Source organism: Lytechinus variegatus, chromosome 14 (genome assembly GCF_018143015.1).
Source record: "Lytechinus variegatus isolate NC3 chromosome 14, Lvar_3.0, whole genome shotgun sequence".
Lineage (NCBI taxonomy): Eukaryota > Metazoa > Echinodermata > Echinoidea > Temnopleuroida > Toxopneustidae > Lytechinus > Lytechinus variegatus.
Genome location: NC_054753.1, coordinates 13520042 through 13543033, shown reverse-complemented (window position 1 = coordinate 13543033; position 22992 = coordinate 13520042). Strand labels below are relative to the sequence as shown.

The 22992-nt window shown below is 37.0% G+C and overlaps 1 protein-coding gene across 1 annotated transcript; it reads right to left on the bottom strand.

The window, feature by feature from the left end:
- Positions 1–36: 36 nt before the first annotated feature.
- LOC121428168 (zinc finger MYND domain-containing protein 12-like) lies at positions 37–21127 on the bottom strand. The gene is made up of 7 exons (XM_041624773.1): positions 20929–21127; positions 8545–8689; positions 6751–6922; positions 6094–6263; positions 3799–4045; positions 3193–3338; positions 37–1882 (listed from the first exon to the last, which is right to left on the bottom strand). The coding sequence occupies exons 1-7, from the start codon at positions 21033–21035 to the stop codon at positions 1733–1735; spliced, it is 1137 nt and encodes a 378-aa protein (XP_041480707.1). The 5' UTR covers positions 21036–21127; the 3' UTR covers positions 37–1732.
- Between the last annotated feature and the right edge of the window lie 1865 nt (positions 21128–22992).

The following is a 22992-nucleotide window of genomic DNA, read 5'->3' as shown; positions in this document are numbered from 1 at the left end:
CAGTTTATTCATTCAGCTAATTATTTTACCCCTGAATCTCATCAGGAGGTAGTACCTTGGTCATGTTTGACCTACGGCGGCCAAACAATGAGTTGCAAACAGCAGTTATAACATTTTTTGATACCAGCTATACATATAAAAATGAATAAAACTGCTGTTTTCGAATCGCCGGTACAGCCGCCGTAGATTAAAGGTTTTGTATACAGTCCTACTGAGCTCACAGAATTATGAAGTAATGCTTTTATTGCAATGTGATGTTTGCAAGATATTTTGCAAACAGTTGTGACATCACAATGGCTTTAATAGAAAGAATGTTTGTTTAGGGTTCCTGTTACCTTATTCGATTGCTTATAATGTTATTATTGGACTGAACAAAAAATTGTTAAATTTCCAGGCAGACTAAGAAATTCCACTTATTTAAAGTTTTGAACTGAATACTAGCTGGGGCAGATAAAAAAATGAGAATAAAAGCCTGCACAGTAATTCAAATAAATAAAAGTTTATTGTCATGTGGTAGAGATATTGTTTATACAATTGATTAAAAATTTCTGCTATATCAGAAAGAAATAAACATTGGAATGAAAACAAAGCACAATATGAATATAAATATATATTTACATGAATACAAATACTTTGGGTGTCATTTGTTTTATGTTTGCATTCTATTGCTCTGGTAAATTGCATGTGCTCTCTCACATATCTTCTTTCTGTAAAGTAATTTCTAACAAACTTCTTTTCCACTTCTATTAACAAAAATCAAAGAAGCTTTGGTATGGGTGTAAGTGTTAGTGAAAGAGCAAGAAGTTCAACAATTTGAATTTAAGTAGTGTTGACTGCTGGTGTCTTAGTAAGACAGTGTTGATGCTCATTAATTTTAGTATTGAACATCGATTTTGTTCTTAGAGCTTGTACATGTAGTATTCCTATTGAAGTTTGTAAGAGCAAAAAGCTCTAAATTGCCTGATGTTAAGTTCAGTGTTGACACCTGGTTGCAGTTTTACATCAGTTACAATCGCTGAAGTTATAACTGAAGTTGCAACTAACGTCACTCGGTGCAGCTTGGTGTTAAGCTACAGTATCACTGATGTCATTGGTATCATTATACACCTTTATTTAGTGTTCAGAGCTAGGTTAGGCAGCATGGTTCATGCTTGCGACAATAACACCAACACCAAACTTCAAATTTTCCCTTCTCCTCCCTCCCAATCAAGGTGATATACAATAAATATTAAAGGACAAGTATATGAAATCTTTAAATATCTAACAGCTTTGGTAATGGGTCAATAATGTTAGTTATACTCTATTATTATCAAACATTTCAATCTTACAAACATGTAGAGGCCAATGAATTTTTTTTCATTGGCCCTCTCTATGTAATATTTTTATTTTTCTTTCAGAATGGCCCCTTGATCAAACTTAATATGCATATATATCATTTTGATCGGGCACCTAATCAAAGTGAATTTTGAAGTAAATTGCAAATTGTATCCAATAAAACACATTTTTATTTCATATTGTTCGCATGGTAACTGTTATTGGGCATACAATATATATTCAAACAATCTAGTGATCAACTGGATTAACGATATTCACTTGAGGGGGGGGGGGTACCGAAACTAACGATAGGCCTTCACATCAACAATATCCTATGCTAGATGATTGACACCAAGTTTCGAGAAATCTTTCCAAGTGTTAAACCACGATAAGAATGGATAAAGTTCAATGTGTTTTTTCAGTAGCCACTAGCCATGAATCCTTGTTCTTTCTTGCTGGGTAATTCATCCAACGCCTGACTGAAGTCTGCGACGTGGCCCATCATCTCTGAGTCCTCTTCACCCGATGACTTCATCAACGTTTGGCATTTCTCTGTGAGGTCTCTTGCCTGTGGAAGATGACAGATTAGAAAGGGATAGATCAAGGCTTTAAATATTTGAAATCTCACTGGCCCGATTTCACAAAGGTGGTTTTTAAAACCCACAGTTGAGTCCATGCATTTTATCCAGATTTCCTGTATAAATTATGCTAATTTTACCGCATATATTGAAAAATGTCCAATGCTGAGGCGCACTTTTGCCACAGTGCGCCAAATTGACGCCTGTTGCCGTGGTTATCCACGCTATTTTCATGAGTCCAATGTTTTTATTCATGAGTGCAATCTTCAAACAGTGGACTCATGAATAAAATAGCGTATCTAACCAGGTGTCAATTTGGCTCACTGTGACAAAAGCGAGCATTCGCATACGACATTTTTTACATACATGCCCGGTATGCAGTAAATTAAGCGTTATTTATACAGGAAAACTGCATAAACCATGGATTCAACCGTGGGTTTTCAAAACCACCTTTGTAAATTCGGGCCTATGTTTGTATAAGCAAGTCAAAGAGCATACTGGTTTACTTCTCATGGAGTAAGACCTCTGACACTCTATAAACTAATTGGGCCGTTTCATAAATGTTACTACAGGAAACTTTTCCAAAGTCTATTCTTCTGGTACCACAGGATATCTGTTGGATTTCGGGGAGGTCCATAACACATGTTTTTAAAGAATCGGGGTAGCATTTCTTAAAAGGACTTGTCCGATGTTGCATCTTCGTATTAAAGTGATCATTTCACTTTGTTCTGATTAACAAAATTCCCATTTTGGTTCCTAAAAATGGGCTAAATCCCAAAAGTAAACCAAAGTATCATATCTACAGGAACTATTTTAAAACTTTGGAGATGTGAACCAAAGTTTGAAAATAATTGGCGGTTGGTTTCAATGACTTTGTGTAAACAGCGAATCTGTGAACTACAACACACTAACTCGAGATGAACACAGCATGACCTACATACAGTGTGTACTAGGTATACACTGAATGTACAGTGCAGCTAATAATAGTGTGTGTATAGCACATACACACAGCAGAAGGCAGTCAACAAAAAACTGGTCATAAGCTGAACCTGTCTACCAAACGCTTCTCAAAATCAGGCTTATAAACTGCTTTAGTATCTAAATAAGAGTTTTTGATCCTATATTGTGGTCTGCTTCAGGGTTTTTGAGTGACAAATACAGGCACTCATCCATGTCAGTTTGAGAATTTTATAAATCAGCTGCTCACAAAGTGAAACAATCCCTTTAATATTTATATTTATTACTTTATTGTGTATAAATGGTGCGCCGTTTTAATAATTACACAAACATATATTCTCACCTTCGAGTATTCTTCCAGTAAGAAGTACAGCATCCCGAGGGCGTGGCAAACCAGTGCCACGGTGACCGGATCTTGTGGATTGGACTGCTCTCTAATGTCATGAATGGAATGTAAGACTTGCTTGGCTTCCGCTTCTTGTGCTTCATCTAAAGATTCAAATTACATGTAGGGGTGCGCTTATAATCAAATTTCTTATAAATTTTATCATACATTGATACCTTAAGACAAAACAATGGTTATTTCAGGGGAGCATTCAATTGCACAATTATCCCCTCTTTTTAACCCCATCCACTATGTATTGCAGATCAGTGATATTCTTACATTGATCTTCAAAGTTCTTACTTCTCGATTCACTAGCAAGAATCATGAATTGAATTACAAACACAAAACGTAGTGATTCTCTGATAGTATACCAGTACAACTGTACTGTAATCCCTTCTTTTTCAGAGTAAAAACACCAAATATCGCAGATCAGTGAGATTTTAATGTCAATAGGAGTCCATGTAAATGAGAAATGTTTTTCTTTTGACTTAAAATAGGGACTGAACCTATTCAATAAGGACGATCCAAAAATGCTAAAAGTACCGAGAAAAACAAGAGCCTTACCTAAGGACTCTGGTTTTGCTTTCTTCAGCTCTACCGCCACAGCTCCTACCCCCGCTGGCGTCTCCGCCCGATGGGTGCGTGCCCTCACCAATCTCAGTAAATGGGTGTGCCAAATGTCTGTCACCCTGCCATAGAGGGAGTCTGCGACGTCCATGTGATTTTGACGGAAGAAAACGTTGGCCATGTGGAAGTAGCCGCCCGAGGTTCCGATGTTGTCTGTACCATACTGCTCGGAAGCATTGAAGATCTGTAGACAAATAGAATTCAAATAAATTATCAGTCTATATTATTCACATAGGGTTGTTTCAATTTTTAAAGTTATTTGGTAACATATTTTAATTCCAATGTCAATGTCAATTTAATTTTTACACACAATAAAATCTCAAACTTATACACTCACATATTAATCTATAATTGTTGATGTAGGTATGTGTTGACTTTCTATAAATATGTTTATTTTTTATGTTCAAAATACCATGCAAAAATTCATTTATTGTGGATTTTTAGAAAATGAACACTACCTAATGACTCTTATTTCTTTAGGTCAAACTTGAATGTGACTCTTATAGCAACAGGCCCCATGGGAACTTTTTTACTGTTAATGAGGTACATTTAATCATCTTTGACTTCATATTTCACTGCCAATGCTGCTTCATTAGATGTTGCTTAATTCCTGCTAATAGACATCTTAATCCCTTATTAATTGCATATAGAGGATTAGAAACTGGTTCTAATGAGAGAAAGAATTAGAGGGGCAAGCTATTGTTGACACACAACAGCCTGTTTCTATTATTCTTTGTCTATTTGAATCCCCTGAACACTCTGACAGAAGGGGATCTTTCTTTGTTCTTCTCTCTTTGAAATCAAGAGCCACCTTGCCTCATCAGCTGCCACACTAAAGATATATTCACAAAGACTCTGTCCTCATTGTTGGACCAAGGATTGTGGTGATACAAATAGTGATTTTAACTGACAAATCTGCTCTTAGCAAATCAGATGCAAGGATTTAGGTAGCTTATAAATGTGAAAATCATGACTTGTTCAATGCAATATTTTTTTTTCTCTTTTTTTTTAAAGGAATTTATTTTTCTTAGATAAATGACCTTCAACACATGTCAATGTGCTTAACTCTTGGAATTATTACAAGATTCGGGCCAGACAAAGTCAATAAATATTCTTTCTTTCTTTCTTTGCCTCTATGAGAGGATCTATTAACATTTATATCAAATGATTGATCATTCATTAAAGGGGAATCCAGCCTTGGCCATAAAATGGTGTGTTGGGAAGGAGAAAAATAAATTAAACAGAATGGTGAAAGTTTGAAAGAAATCGGACAAGCAATAAGAAAGTTATTGCTGTTTTAAAATTGAGATCACTAATACTATGTAGATTTCAAATTGGCAACTGGGTAAGTAAATTATGACAAGGGGCAAGGACAACTTTCCCATAGGCCATGTACTTTATTATCAGGGATTTGTGGTTTTCTCCTTAGTACCCATTCCCCTGGGGCAGTAATCTAAATATAACCCAGATAGTATATTGTTTTATGTCCTCATGAAAGAAAAATATAATTTGAAATAAAACTTTTGGGAAAAAAGACAATTTAGCCATAATATGTATTGGAGTACATGGAAGAGTAGTCCTTGCCTTACATCACTATGACATCCCATATGTGGCCAATTTGAAGTCTCCATGGGTATAGTGATTACCAATATTTACAACTTTTAAAAATTCTTAACTTTCTTGTTGTTTGTCCAATATTGTTCAAACTTTCAGCTATCAACTTGTCTGATTTTTCTTTTCCTTATAAAACAAGTTTTTATTTGGGTTGGATTCCCTCTTTAAATGATCAATAATAATGGGGATGTTTAGTGTACACAGGGGAATTATTCTCAATATATGTAGTAAATTCACAGTACTGTCATGCAATAAGGAGTTTTCGTTTTGAGCGTGCACGTGAGTGGTACTGGGAATTTTAGTTGATTTACAAAGTACCATTATCATCACAATTATTATCATAAATGATATAATGATAAGAAAAAATAAAAGAATCAGATATGAGAATATGATGAATAAACACATCTATAAGGAATGACAAGAGAAGCAGGGTGAAAGTCAAATGAAAATGGATAACATCATAAGTATAAAGAATGTAAACAAAGCTGATGGAATTGAACACCAAAGCTGGAACTGAATAAATAAAGCGAATAACTGAGTTTTAAGGAAATCCAATGTCAAAATAACACTCCTACAACACCAAAACCTGTCAATATACATGTAAAACATTCATCTTACGTCATCAGCCAGGTTCCTTAGCGCTTCTTCATAGTTGCCCTCTGCTGCGTAGAGCAGTCCCCAGTTCCTGTAGAGTTTGGACTTGATGGCGTGACTAGCATCGGGTGTCTTCACGACAGTCCACTGAGCCTGGGCAAGGTATTCCTCTGCCTGCGTTAGCTTGTGAAGACCTGCATCATGGCACACACAAAAATTAAATGGACTAGCGTAGTAAATGGGAAGCTGGTAGGAAGATTCCTTGAATGCTGGAGCACCTAATCAGATAGCCACGCTTAAGCTGGAGCTTAGAAAATTTTGTATTAAGCTCTCAATAAATGTTGCAATGTTGTAATATCATGATTAGTGTTATCATTATCATTCATCATCATCTTAATTATCATAACAATATAATAATCAATAATTGTTTTATTATTTTGATACTATTTTTATTGATACTATTATCATCATTATTATTCTCATTATTATTTTTATTGTTATTTTTATTATTATTATCATTACCATTATTATCATTATTATTCCATCATTGTTATCATCATCAAGATCATCATCATTATCAAAATCATCATCAATAGAAGCTTCATTTGATCCCTATTCTATGGACTTAGATTACCGATTGCTTAAGTTTGAAATTCCATAACCTCATGAAGTAGGACTTACCAATGCTTGCTTCAGCCAAGATGAGATAAGAAGGAACCAATTCTATGCTATCAAGCCCGTGCACATCAATGCTAAACCTGAGAGACTGCATCGCTGCGGGGACCGCCTGCTCGTGTTTTCCTTCAAAGAGTAACTTCTGACCCGTTGTCCGTGTCAGCTCTATCATGTGTTCCTAGATAAATTGAATTGAATTGAATTGAATTTATTTTCATACTTCACAAGATAACAAAATAATAACATAATACAAGAAATACATTTGGTTACATAGAAAAATACAAAGATAATGGCAGTAAATAAAGTGAAATATGAAGGAACCTGCATGAAAAGCAGAGCTTGTAGTGTCTACAGGTTCCTTAAAGTAATTATGAAGTTCGTAAGGAGATCGGACACTAAAGAATAATTAGACTACAAAGGAAAAGCCAAACAATTAGCACAAAATCAAGGGGTAAAGAATTAGAGGAAAAGTGGACAATGTTAAATATAGGAGGGGGATGAGCAAAGAATGAAAAAAATAAATAAATAAAAACTATACCACATTATACCTTTAAAAAGGTACAAATCAAATACATTACATATATTCAGCCAGTGCGTCTTAACAGTGTCCATAACTGGACAAAAGAAATGATATCAGTTTACATTTAAACATACTTAGAGATAAACAGCTAGTTATTTCGCTTGGAAGATTATTCCAAAGCCTTGGTCCTTCGAATACGATTGTTCTGAGTTAAGGTCGACCTTGTTAACTGCCTTTTTGTTCGATTACACCAATTTATCGTTCTCTTAATAATCTAATAATCCACAATGCTACTTAATGATTATGCCAACTGTTCCGCATTTCTTTTTCCCTGTTGTTCTTACCGTGTCCATTCCACACGTGTTAAATACTTATTGATTTTTTACCAACCTAATTCCATATCGCCACTCATTTATGTTTCTTGTTACTTTTGCAAGGTCGAATGGAGGTCACTCTTTATTATGTATTGACTGGCTGTTTCATATTTATTTTTATCCATATATAATATATACATTGTTTGTATATTTGTGGTTTTTGTCTATTTATATGTCTTTTTTTACCTTGTACTAGCATTTGCAATTTAGCCTTTAGCTGCAACAAATGTTTTTTGATGTATCAATAGACCATTATTATAAGGTCCAGATTGACACTTAGTGACAATTTAGTCAAGTAGTTAACATTCTCTCAGGTCAAAAAGGGGAGATTAAGGCCCCATAAAAGTTTTGAGGTATTATGGATTAATGGATACAAGAAGGAAGAAATTTCTTCAAAGGGGGGATATCGATTTAAAGGTCTTGCATAACTTACAAACAACTTTTTGAAACAACACCCAGAAATCATCAATTTTTTTCCTGGACACACACACAGATTCTTGTAAATGCTGCTAGACAGGGACGACAACAAAAATCTCTGTAACACATGAAAGACAGGCACACTCCCTATATACAACTGTGGCCATCTGTCAGAGGAACTATGCCTGTAACCAGGGACAGCAGGGGAGTATTTCATGAAAGGACTTGTTGACGTTTTATCTGACAAGTCCTACTTTATCTGAAAGTTACAACAATGAGAGTGCTTCTCGGTTAATCAATACCAAGTAAAGTTCTCAGATCCTACAAATGTTGGGAAAAAACGTTGATGAAACACTCCCTAAGAGTGCATACAAATATTGTTTTATAGTTTTTGAAGTATTTTAGCACAATCTACATACCATTTTGAGAGGCTAAGACGTCCCCAGTTTGATTGTGTTCTGTCATACTTACACACACACATCCACTTACCCTTCTCTCCAGCATCTCAACTTCTTGTTTCTTTCGCTGCTCCTCGGAAGATAGGAAAGAAACCTGGGTGGTTCTGAGAGGGATCAGGAGCTGACAGATCTTCTCATGGATCCCGACCCAGTCAGCTTGCTGGTGCTCCACTGAACTATGAAAAAATAGAAGCAAAAATAATAATAATACCAAGAACATTAAATATGTCCATTTATATACTGCAGTTACTATGTGCATATACTCAACTGCGCTTTGATACTTGGTATCGTATTATCACCCCGGCCGAAGCTGATAGCCATCTGTGCTCTAGCGTCAAGGAATAAACCCTACTGGCTACCCCTTCACCTCACCTGGATCGAGTGCAGCACAATGTGGGCAAATTTCTTGCTGAAGAAAAACACACCATGGCTGGGGTTAAAACCAATGTCTTAAAGATTGAAGGACGAGAGTCGTAACCACTAAACCACGAAGTCGCAAATAATTTTTGTTATTATAGTAATAATAATAATAAAATAATAATGGTGGCTACTTATATAGCGCACAGGTCCACCTTCATTGCTCATGGTGCTTTAAAAAGGCACTGCTACTGTATGGGTTGAATTTTGCCTTATTTAATCTTATTATTTATTTCACACTTTGCTTTCCATACTTTTCTTTACTTCCCATTTCTATACCACACCTGTTTCTCTCATTCCTTAGTTTCTATATCACATCATTCCATTGCCATTCTAACTCCATGCATCTCCACATGTTTCTATTGTCCTTTTCTCATTTACATTCATAACATTCTTCTTCATTCATATCATCCTATCTCATCCTCATTGGTTCACCTTTCAATCTTGGTTCTTCCACTTTTCTGGGTTCTTCCATTCTCTGTTGCTCTATTGGTTGAATTTATCATGTGACATTATTTTTGAATATATTTGAATGTATAATTTGTAAAGGCAATGCCTTGTGAGGTCTAGATTACAGACCAATAAATCAGAGCATCACTGGACTTCATTTTGTCGACATCTTTATTTTGAGTTTAGTTCAGCTTCAATTATATTTTAGGTTCTTCTTATTTGGTGCTTCTGGCTGTTTGATATGATTTGAGTTTGCTTGTTTTACGACTGATTTTGTGAGGTGTATCTTTGAACATTCGGCCACTCTACACTACTATTATTACCCCGGCTAGGCTAGGCAACCGATTAAGGCGCACACAGCTTTTTTTTAGGAATTTCTTCCTGCCGGGACCCATTTACATCACCTGGGTCGAGTGTAGCACACAGTGGATGAATTTCTTGTTGAAGGAAATTACGCCATGGCCGGGATTTGAACCCACAACCCTGTTTCAAAGTCCGGAGACTAATCCACTGGGCAACAACGAGAAATGAGAAAAATATCATGAATAGACGGAAGAGACTTGCCCGATGTTTACGCCGCCATCTTGTTTTCTATTGTTCTTCGCCAACGTTACAGACGCGTGCGTCGGGTAACATTGGCGAAGAACAATAGAAAACAAGATGGCGGCGTAAACATCGGGCAAGTCTCTTCCGTCTATTCATAATATTTTTCTCATTTTTTTATGAATTCTTCAAAAATAACAACGAGAGCGTAGAAATGTCGGAAATGAAGTTTTATCCCATGTACATGATTTAGGTCTAGATCTTTTAGAAGGAAAGTAGAAATCTCAGGGGTGAAAGTTTCAAGTTTTGGCTTCCTTTGTGTGGGTCTATGAGATAGGATCCCTGGCTTCGTATGAGAGTAACCTTACGTTAGTAAATGATTTTTACTCTCTAGAACTAGAAGCCGCCTGGCTACCCACGCACACAGTCGACTGGTTGAAGAAAAAATAACGGAAAAATAACCAGCATTTGCTCTTTGAAATAAGATGGGTCTGAAATTCAGGTAAATTCCATATTTCTTTATATTTGAGGAAACTCTCAAAACGGGTTGAATACAAGTGCCCTTACGGTACTGCAGAAATACACATGATTTTTATTCGATTCAATGATTGTATGGCAGCGAGTCCAAACTTCGCGCGTGTCCATACTTCACGGACGGTCATTATCTCAAAAACTAGCCAATATCCTTAAAATCTGACATCATCAACGTGAAAAGCGACCTAAAATTACCCTTTGGTGAAAGTTTCTTTACGATGAGTTCAGTATTCATGAAAATATTGGCAAAAGATCTGCAAATTTGTCATCGCTAGCGCCCGTTTTGAAGAAATCAACAAGCATCACGATATCACCATTTTGCAAGCAGAAATCATAAAAAATGTGAGTTAAAATGTGGTACTAACCAATTCTATAGCATTTTGCCATCAATCTGTTATAAATATTTCACTTTTTGAGCTTGAGTGTTTGTTTAAATCTCCACAAAAGCTTTGGTGCGCGAAGTTAGGTCACACTTATTCTGAACGGTTTTCCAGCATAACCCGCATTCGCCGATCAGAATAGAATTTTGAGATCGCGATACTGGCGAAATCCCTTGACCTACTTTACATTTTCGTCCATGATTTTATAAATTATAGTTTACAATCTTGCCGTCAATGTGGTAACTATTTCTTGAATAGGTTTTGTATAAATTATGAATATTTTGTGAACAAAATTAAGCCTGATGAATATTTTTGAAAAGTGCGCGAAGTTTGGACACCCCATCATAATTTGTTTTGGTCCCTTGGCCTTGGGCACTTTTTTGGCCTAAGTGTCGATCTTGCTGCGCTGCTCAACAAACATGACAGTGACAAAGTTGATGAATCATGAACATTCATGAAGATGTTGACAAGGCTCACCCACTCATTCAATGAACAAGGTTATGATATAACCTTGTTCTCAGTTACATCTCCATGTGTGGCAAAATAAGGGTGGCAATGTTTGGCTTATTCTCTCCTTTTCTGTGGGACGAATGCTTGATTTTCTTACACTGTCAGTTTTCATTACAGCTATTCATCATATAACTTGGCTCTTATGTAAATTTAATTTTGTAAATTATTTATTTCTTATTTAAAAATAGAGATTGAAAAATGAAAATTTTCTTGCCGTATTACTTTCCACCAATAGAGGGCGTACACAAAATATGCCCAAAATTCATATTTTTGAGCGCTCTGGTGAATACAAAAATTATTCCCAAGTTACTAATGAAACATAAATTGCAACTGTATGAAAATTAGCAATTTTGATCACAAAAGTGATATTTTAATGTTTTTTCAAAGTGTGTGCTCAATACAGCATAGGCATACCATAGTCCTACCTGTATTCACCCATGGGTTCAAAGCATCTCGCGTGCGAAGGAATATCAGTCGTATGCATGCGACACACACGACACATTAAAGTTTGCTGGGCTTTTGCCATCATAAAATACGACTTAAAATTTCATATATCACATTCTGCTATGACACTTACCGAATCATTTAGATCCTTCCGTGACTTCTCCTTGAAGTTTCTTTTAAAAAACATGTATATTTTCTTGATCTTTAGTGAAGATTTTACGGAGATGAAATCTGCTCAGCGCGGATATCAATTTTTGCCTAAAGAGGGCGCGCGATTTATATTCAGATCAAAGACACAACAAGGGAAAGACTAGGCACCTACACTATTTCTACACGCAAATCGACGCAAGGCATTACGCGAAGTCCGTGAAGTGTCCAATCTTTTCATTGTATAGACTTTGGGATACCGTATACGTATTAATGACGTTCGTTAAAGCTTGTACTGCTGGTTTCTTTCCAGGCACGTATATTATTTTCATTTTTTTTATTAGTCATCTTTTTAAATTCATTGCAAATAAGTGTTATCATCACCAATAATAATCTTTAATTATGTTTTTGAAGGTATTTCATTCATTGATGCCCATAATTAGTAAATTAATTATAAGGATTGCGCATTCAAAGAATTTAGATACAGTTATAAAATTACCGAGGAGCTGAATCAAGGTTGTGAAATTATTAGCGCCACCAACGGGCTTCCTTGTATTTCCGTGAAAGAGACAAGCGAAGTCACTTTCGAGGCCGAGGTAAGCGAAATTTGCTTTTTTTTAATGATTATGATTTTAAAATAATTTCCTATTTGTTGCCCCCATTGCTACTTACCGGCAAGAGCCCCGGTGCGTAGCGAGGAGTTTCGTCAAATATTACTTCAGCAATGAAGCGATGTTTGCCGACTACTTCGAAATCCAGGGTCAAACACGGTACAATGTGTGAGTGACCTGTATTCTTCACACAGGCAGGATGGTAGCAGTGAACATGTTAGACAGCTGGCAGCCGTCTGTTTCGAGGAGTTTTTCAACATTTTTTTATATTTCTCCTCGTACACAGACGGCTCGCTATCGTGCAGCCACCATTAGGGGACTTGCAATGCAAAATCCCCCCGTCGGGGCTCTTCAATTTTTGTCTTTAATGAATAAAAATTTTGAAAATTAATGCGACCAAAATGCAAATTAATATTCCCTCTTGGCATTAATTGACAAAAAACTGAGAAAAATCAAGTTAAAAGGAACAAAAACAGTGACTTACCTCGGCTGTCACGCAAATTCACTTCCACGTTTTATCCGATCTTAAGTACATAAACATATGCCATTGACTCTTGACTTGAGTCCCCTGTACAGATCGCGCTAGAAGTTCGGTCTCTGTATTTGGTGAGTGAAGCCAACGGAGTTCAGCACTAACTTCAGCTGAACAACCAACATAACATAGACCGAAGCTTTTGGTCTATGGACAAGTGGGCTCACCTAACGTTAGGCTCCGCTGATCTACCGCTAGGCCTAACTTAGTTTTTAACACTCTAGGCGACACCGCAATACTTACCCGTGTTAAGAAACTGGGACTCCACTCACGCGCATTTGGGCAGCCCTAGCTTAGAACTAAGCTTTCTTTCCGTAAAAAATCTTTATTCTTATGATTCAATAAATGTAAATGAATATATAATTACTGTTAAATCGGTACTCACCGGTTCTTTTCTTGAATTTTCTGCCAAATTCCCACGCTTCTGGCAACAATTCTGCCTACGATTTTGTCGCCATAGACAGCTGTTCATGCAACTCTATTTATAAATGGAGCGCCCTTTACGAGAGTTGTTAATGCCGCGGAGAAATCGTTAGGCATTTTGGCCTGTGATCAAGGCTTAGCTGTTCTATTTTTTTTATATGTGTGAGATCGAAATCACAGCGAGTAAACACTCTTCCATATGGAAGAGTGTATACTCGCTGTGATATGATCCCGATAGGGAGGCGCAACACCCCCACCCACATGGGCGCAAATCCCAGGGCCGGGGGACATGTACCCCTCACCCAAAATAGTAGGGGGCACATTATGAAATATCCCCCTACTATTTTTGGTCATTTCATTCAAAATCGAAATAAAACATTTGGAAGAGACGATCTTACTTTTGGGATGCCCCCCTTTTTTTGCTTGTTTGCTTGTCAAATTTCTTTTGGTTAAGATGACCTTCTTTAGGGGGTGATAAACCTTCTTTTTTTTGTTTGTTTGTCAAATTTTCCAGCCCCTGGTCCCCCTACCTTTGGGGAGAGATTTCCGCCCTTGCAAGTAGACATACTCTTGATATTGTTTGCGAATCTGCACGGGCGTCGGAGGCTGGGGGATGAGGAAAAGCGGTGAGACGAGAACAAAAATAGAAGGGAAAAGAGGACAGAAACAAAGTGAAAGAAAGAAAAATTAATGGAAAATAAAAGGGAAGAGAAAATAGGGAGAAATGTGATGGGTAAAAAAAAATGGGGAAAGAAGACAGAAAAAGTGAACGAAAGAAAAATTAATGGAAAATAAAAGGGAGGAGAAAATAGGGAGAAATGTGATGGGTTACGTCGAGATTTTATGTGCCCGTGCAAAAAGAAATGAGCAGAGGTTGAGATGTTGTCCGTTTGGGCAAATACCTGTCTGTTTCTCGGACTGGCGCCCGTGTTGCAAAAATTATTACCGTAAGCTGATGGAATCACTGCTTCATACCGACAGTGACAGGATTTAGCGGTTGTAGGTATAAATCGCGCTCTAACACTCTAAAACTGTGTTCTTTATCAAAAAGCTGTCCTTCATATTCATTTTCGCAAAAGAATATAAAGTTAATTTAAATCATTGTCTGTAGTTATCCTGTTTATGTTTAAAATACTTAGAAATTGGGTTAGGTTAGGGTTACCAAATTATCAGGGCAGATAAAAAAAAAAATTTCTGATTTTGCACGTCGAGCTGGCATTATTTGATCTGTGAGATTATGTTTTTGATGACATTCATTGTGTTCACAGCAATAATTATTAAACATTGCGCACGCGCCGTGCGCCGCATGAATTATGTAGATCTGGGGAGCGTTTCATGAAAGGACTTGTCGGACGTTTTATCTGACAAGTCCCATTTTATCCGACAGTTACTATAGTAACAGTGCCTCTCAGCCAATCAGAATCACGAAAAGATGTCAGATCTGACAACTTGTCAGACAAAAATGTTGATGAAACGGTCCCCAGTGAATAACTTACCGCTACACACGAGCAGTTGCTCTATATATTCTATGTAATATAATATACAGAGCAACTGCCCATTTTTAATGGTCCATAATATACCCACTTTTTTCTTTTTTGGAAAGAGTATGAAGTTATCTACTGATATACTGAATGTACAATAAAAGTCATTATCATGTATTTCTTGACATTTCATTTACTTTTTTTCCCATCCCATAGCTGCTCGCATAGACCTACGCCGTCACAAATAACAAAACAAAATCTCCCTTTTTTTTTCTTTTTTGGTGGGGGATGGATTTTCCACTGGATACGCAACGGTACAATTTTTCAAATTATTTTTTTCTGCTATTTTCATGATAAACTTTAAATGATTTCGCCTGTGCACTATTATTTTTTTAAAGACAAAATAACAAAATTACATCTAGTCATCATCATCATAGCATCGTCACCAACTTCATTCTCATCTTCGTCACCACTACCACCATCATTATCATCATCATCATCATCACCGCCACCATCACCACCACCATCACCACCACTATCATCTTCACCAAGATAATTTTCATCATCATCATCATTGCCATCATCGTCTTTCTTTTTTCTTATTTTTTCCCCTTCCCTTCTTTTTTTCCTTCCTATTTTCCTCCTTTTTTAGAGGGGCATACCACCATGCCCCCTCACTGGATATCGGCCTCTAAATATGTTTGTTGTTGTATATAAGTTGGCGGATGCCTCATGAAATGAAATAAGAGAAAATAAGGAAAGGGAAACTAAGAAGAAAAACAAGAAATGAGGAGAAGAAAAAAGAAAGCCAAACAAACAAGAAAAAACAATATCAAAATTTTGTTGTAAAGTCTTCTACGTCAGTTTAATAATTATGTTTTCAGTGAAATGAGAACATAAAAGAATTGAAACAAGTAAGAAGGGCTATACATCGTAGCAAAGAAATAGAGGGAAGCTCCGAGACAATAAAAAGGGTGAGAAAAAGAAGACTTTGAAAACCTCACAACATGTACGAGCATAATAAAAAAAATGGAATAAGCGATCGCGGACAAGTAGCTGAGGGACCCTCCCCCTCTCTATTTATTTATCTATCAAACTCGCATATACAAGAACTTCTTACTAATCAAAATATTGCGAGCAAAAAGCACGAGCTGACATTTTTTTTTAAATATTCAAAACTGATAGAGAGACGCATTTTAAACATTATTCATGAAACTTATTAATCATTCATTTCCAATCATTCGATTGCGACAAATGATCTGAGAATTTAGTGTTTTTAGGAATTCATTAAAAGCATAAAGTTGTATCTCAACATTAAAATATTGCAGGCGCAACGCATGAGCTAAAGCTTTATACAAAGATAAAAAAATGACATTTTAAGTATTTTTGGTAATCACGAAAAAGATTGATATTTCATGAAAGAAAGCTCAAATCCAGAGGAGGAATATTTTTATGAATTGACTTTAAAAGCCGGGGGCCACTTCCATTCACAAGTGGATACCATGCGCGATCATGGGGTCTCAAAAAGCACCCTAAACACGTAATTTCCTGATTCTGAAAATGCACCCCTTAACAAGTATTGACGTGTACCGTACCCTTGACAAGAATTGGAAACAAAACGATACTCTTTAAATATTCCCTGAAATGACCCCTAAACAAGTACAGGAATGTTTATTGTTACGGGTCCTTCGGTCTTCGGCTTTTTTACCTTATTTGGCTTAGTACGACCCCACCTAGCTTCTACACCTTGCGCAAATTGGACTCTAAACACGAAGTGTTGGGGAAAACAAGGACATCCTTTATAAAACATTTTAATCTTGTTTTATCATCCCCTCAAATTCGACCCTAAACACGTAATTTTCCTAGCGAAATAGATATACCCCTTTTTCATTATTTTTGTGTTTTTGACACCCTTATCACGTTACGTACGTAACGTGCCCTTTAGTGAAAAAGATTTTTTTTTTTGGTCGCGCATATGGTATCCACTCGTCAATGTAAGTGGCCCCCGGGCTTAAAAAACTGTGGAAGCCCCATTTAATATTTGATTATGGGATTATAAGTCGAATAAATAAAAGCTGAAAAAAATAAAGTATTTTGTGTTCCTCTATCATAATTCTCTTTCTCTTTAACACTAGTTCCCTTTTTTTTTTTTGGGGGGGGGTATTTTGGTTAAAAAAGCTAGGAGAGAAAAAAAAATCATAATTTCTGGCTATAGTCGTTGAAGTGGTAGGGACACCCCCCCCCCCCCCCCCCCCCCCCCCCGTTGTTATGCATTACTCCAATATGGGACCAAATGATCCTTCATGTCCGGCGCGAAACTTATGCAATAAATTAAACTTTACTTTTTGAAAAATTTAAAGCTTGCGCTGTTAACTCCAATCGCTTTCACCTGAATTTGCGATGAATGCTAGCGTTATGAAATATATCATTATCAACGTCTGGCGAAAAGAATAACCAACCGATCACCTGACGAGAAAGCGTATCACGTGATCTGCATAACAGCTACGATCGCGAGTCAGAAGTGAAGAGCAACTGCCAAGAAAATCAGGAAAAAGTCGTCAAAATGTAAGTTTCCCTTAATATCTTTCATTTTATTGTTGTTGCGAACAATGTATTTATGATCCTTAATTATAATTTTAAAGAAAATAACAAATAAAGCGCGTACTTGTGAAATAATATCGAAATATCCTGTACTCAAAGATTTCTAACCCCGCATTTCCACTGATGTCGCCTATGAGGTCCATTCATGTAATGTTTGGACTAGTGCTGTAGCTCGGATTGTTTACCGGGCTGAATACTTCCGAGTTGGCATTGACCGGCTCGGAGCTTTACGGGCCGGGTTTCACTTTTAATCTCTCGAACCCGGAAAATAAACCCGGATTGTTTGATAATATTTGAGGTGTCATTTGTCACCACAATAAAAGTTGTGAAACTATTTTTAACAAGCAATCCATCCACCTAGTGTGATGGTCGAGGGGACAGGTCAAAGGCCAATCATCCCTACCTTTTTTTCATTTTTTCCCCATCATGATCGGACCTCCTGAGTTATGGCCTTGTGTGTGAGGGATCGAGATGATATAGCTAGCCGGCTAACGGCGCACATGCACACAGTACCTGCCATGTGATATTGTCTGACTGGTCATGTGATTGGCTGAGAGTAATGGTTTCACTGGGTGAGAATGTCCAATTTGTTTACAAGTAAAGGCCAGTTGGTCCATTAGGCATGGTCATAACTCAAGAAGTTTTCCTTTTGATATTATGACTGTGATGACATGCGGAATATTTCTCTCTTTTTTTGTAAAATAATCTGTCCGGTTTATTGAGATATCTTTTATACCAGTTTTTTCTGCTAACCATAAAAGCCCTCCCTCCCCCCAAAACCCTGTTGTGTTGACATTTTCCACAAAGTCGGTGATCCGAAAATAATAGCTCAGCTGGGAGTGGGTGCAAAACAATTTAATTCCCATTTAAAGGATACATTAAAGAGGGTGGACGAGACGGACGAGAAGAGGAGGGTGCCGTTACCCGTTACCGGGAGAGAGAGAAGGGGGGGGGTATGTGTACAAGAGCAAAAAAACAAAAACAAAAAAACGTGAGAGATGACTAAATGGATGATATGGGGGTAGGATGATATTGGACCGATTGTCAAAGTTTAATATGAAATAAAAATGTATTTTGATTCATTTTTTTTATTAAAAATATTTTTATTAAAAATATTATTACCAGTAGCTGAAGGCTAGAATAAGACAGATAAAAATAAATCATACACAAAAAATAGTTTGATTAAAATATTCTATTGCTTCAAAGCAAATATGAAGAATGAAATACGCTCAGAAATTAACTCTTTCTGCCACCTCCACCCCTCCAAAAAAAATCTGCCCTATGATAGACAGAAACAATCTCTGTGAGAGCCTGTTTGAAAATTGGGTCACCAGAATGATAACATAATAAACAATGTGGTTTGTAATCTGCCTCTTGATTTCACACACACACACACAAAAAAAAAATCATCTCAAAGCACATGTTTCGTAGTAAATCACTAGCGGTGCACAGACTGTGCTGTTGACCGCTGCACTGGTGATGTGAGGAATTGCGATTTGGCCTTGTATCGTCTCAAACTCTCAATTCCTCTCTACATTACTACTGGATGATATAAACAATGAATTAAATATTTTTGGGGTTTGTATCGTCTTTTGAGAACAAGGTCAGAAGCACTCATGGTTTCAAATCGTCTCGTGTGTGAAGGATTCATATGCACCTGGTGCACGCGAATCTTTCACACCATCTTTACTAAAATAACTATGACTTTACATCATAGCTATGAAATATGATTTTTCTATAATACTAACCGAACCATATGGACCGTTTGTTGAATTCTTTTTGTTGTTTGTTTTAATAAAATAAGAGCATTTTTCGTGATCTTCACGTAGATGCCTCCTGGTCAGCGTTGATATCAACTTTTGCCTAAAGAGGGCGCGCGATATTATTCACCAAGCCGGTAGGCACTTAAGAACCAAGTTTGAAAGGATACTCGTAAAATTATGTCACTCTGGCCGATGAATATTCATTAGATCGTGGTCGTGCGTGTTCAATACACACCGAGTGCATGCATGCAGAGAGTTTGTATTGAACACGCACAACCGGATCTAATGAATATTCATCGCGAGAGTGACATAATTTTACGAGTGTCCTTTCAAACTTGGTTCTTAAGTGCCTACCGTACCTTTGTTTACGGTGTTGCAAGCTAGCTGCATTCTAGGCGATCAGCATTATTTTCTTGCTCGTTCAATCCACTTTCATCATCATCTTGTCAAAAGATGGCGTACTTTACCAATAAGTATATACATGAGATGCAACCTGTTGATTTTTGGTACAATTTCCTATTACGCGCTGACGACTTGAATTGAGAATGTTCGATACGAAAAATTGCTTTTCGATTGTTGTTTGCGTACTTTCCACCGCAGTATTAAGGACGGATCGAACGGAGTATCCTGGTTGAGACTTGGAGGTAAGCGATAAAAACAGTTTTATAAATAATTTCCACTTCATTTTGTTTTTTTAAACTAAATTTATTAAAAAGAAATCATTAGTGGAGAAATACTGAAACGTTTGGCGTTTCTAATTCCCTCACATTCGTGTGATGAATGAAAACGTCAAAGTCCACTATGAAACCACATGCGTTGTGCGAGGTTAGTATTTACTAACCTCGCATGTTGTGTGAGTGGGTCAGAAGGTGATGTCGGTCACAGATAAGAGTCAACAGTAGAGGCGCTGGTCCAAAAATTGGGATTGTCCCAGAAAACATGGATATCCTCATAAACCAAGACAAATCATGTCTTGACAAATTGAGACTGTCCTTGTTTATGGGGACGTTTTTTTTTTCACTCCCCCTACGGGACAAAGACAGCAATTACGGAAATTGAGAGTGCTAAAAATAGATTCAGTGACCTCAATTCCCCCCAGTTCACCGTCTATTTTTCATGACTTACCGTCTTCCAATAATCTTGTTATGAAACCTGATATGTTTACATTGACTAGCACACTTGATTGGTGTCGGCACTTGACAGGTGAATGAACTTTCCTAGATTTCTTGTGTGAAGAAATCCTTATAAACTGAGACAGTCCCTGTAAACTGGGACGATCCCAATTTTCTGACCAGCTCCTCTACTGGTCAAGTAGGTCAAAACTTTGTACTTTTGCATGGACATAAATCAATTTTAGCCGGACCGGGTTACCGGGCCTCTCCGGGTCGAGCTATGATTCTGATAAGATTTACGAGCCGGGTTCGGACCGAGTTGAAGGAACCGAGCTACAGCACTAGTTTGGACCTCATTGGTACTAGGAGTGAGCTGAACCGAGTTGATCATGCAGCATGCATACTAACAGGAAATATAACATGTGGGACTAACTTCAGTGGAATAAGTCTAGGCCTACATCACTTACCAATAATATGTCACTCTACATCTTGTACATTGTATGAAAGCTGGCTTCTGACAAAGTTCACAGAGAAGTTTAACACCTTTTGGATTCGACAGTGGATTGAGCGTCATTTTAAAGATACTTTTCTAATATTTTTACTCAAGAAAAAAGAAGTTCGCAATGTTTACAGATAAAATTAGCAAACCAATATCAGCGTTCCGTTGCTAACCTAATAAAGTTGCCAATTTGAAGACAGACACGCCAATGGTTTCACTGATCTTTGAAGAATTGATCTAAATCTAACTTATTTCCACATTTTTCGTTAATGTATGCCCTACCTAATATTTATTAACTTGTATTGCACTAAATATTTACAATGCGTGACAAAAAATCGTTAATAAGAAATAAAGTGTAATATGACACATAATTATCTGTGTCATTGGATTGGCTCGGCTCTTAGAAAGGCAGCGTCAATCTTCAATACTTGATTTTTCGGAAGAATGCAATGTGTACAGGACAGGGTCGCGTCGCAGAAGGTTCTGAAGGGGGGGGGGGATGGGGACCATGCATAAAATCACGATCATATGCCTTTTTACGTTTTTTCACGTTTATTGAATAGAAAAAAGAGTGAAGCCGTATAAGCCTAAACTGAAAGTGAAGAATGAGCATATAGGCGGCGATTACGGTGAGATTTTTTTTCTGCTCGTTTTGTTTGTTTGTTATTGTTTGACCCCCTCGCCTCCTGACCGATCGCCGTCAATAACGTAAATAATTAAGCCTAACAACTGAATTGAACTAAGGCCTGGCTTTTGGGGGTGTCAAAAAGCCGGGGAGGTCGGGTTAATTGGACGAGGCCCCCCCCCCCCATGAGATATCGACTGCCGATCGCGAGAACGCCGTAAAAAGGTGAGATATAATACAAGGCTGTATCTGATTGTTAATTTTTCCAAAATAGTTAAAAGTTTGACTTTTTACACTATGAAAATATGAGTAGCTTGTACAGCAGAACCTTTTTGATGGAAGCATAATTATAAATCAATTAATTTCAGCGGATGAAAGTAAAAAAATAATCATATCCTTATGAATATAAGAAATGTCAATTTTTAATTTGTACTCAAAATGACGTTTTGGAGCATTAGAGTCTGACATACGCAATGTTGCGTAATTTTTCAAGCGCATGCCCGGGCATCGTAAATTTGGGCTCAAAAGATGTGCAAGACTATAAAATTCAAAGTATTTAGTCGGCGAGCGCTCTGGTAAAAAAAAATCACGCAGAGGAAATTAATGGTCGCGTAAAATATCGAGGGGGTTGAAATTTGAATCAACCTCCTCCCCGGCGATGTTACTTCAGGGTTAAGAACAATATCATTTCACATTTATTTTCTTTTAGTTTTTGGGAGTCATAGGCGGATCCTGTTGGGCCAGCCCCCCCCCCCCCCCCCTTATTGGCGGAGCAAAAAAAAGCAAAAGAAGTGGGAAAAGAGAGGAGAAAAAAAGGGGGAAATAAAGAGGATTACTATTACTATTTTTATTGTGAATATCAATATCATCAACTTTATTATTATTTCTATTACTAATGTCGTTGTTATTATTGTTGGTATTCGGAGAACTCGTCACCACTTCTCAACAATCATGAAGGCATACATTTTGACCCTTTTCCTTTGCGCGTTTACTTCATACTCGTTACACATCACCTGTGAAACATTTTCTTAATTATTTTAGTCCACATGCAGATATGTTCTTCTTATTGTCTCTCCTTGCTATTCCTCGTACATTACTAATTTCATGCATCATGTTATTGTTTATTTCACACTTTTCTTCCAGCCTCTTTTGGCCACTATCATTATTTTAATTATGTAATTTAATATTAATGAATAATTTGTTTTGAGGGGTCCACGATTTACAAGCGCAGCTTCACAGTGGACCTCTCAATTTCCAGCATGGTATTTTCAGCCACAATGTCGTTATTATTGTTGGTATTCGGAGAACTCGTCACCACTTCTCAACAATCATGAAGGCATACATTTTGATAATCCATATCAAGTTTCAAATGTATAATTTAGATGAATATATATATTGTGTTATATG

Excerpts from the sequence above, each read along its gene's own strand:
- LOC121428168 (XM_041624773.1), bottom strand. The coding sequence starts at position 21,035 with ATGACGCTCAATCCACTGTCGAATCCAAAAGGTGTTAAACTTCTCTGT. Across the intron at positions 8,690-20,928 it reads TGTAGAGTGACATATTATTG|TTCAGTGGAGCACCAGCAAG; the intron begins GTAAGTGATGTA and ends ATTTTTTCATAG. Across the intron at positions 6,264-6,750 it reads CTTGGCTGAAGCAAGCATTG|GTCTTCACAAGCTAACGCAG; the intron begins GTAAGTCCTACT and ends GCCATGATGCAG.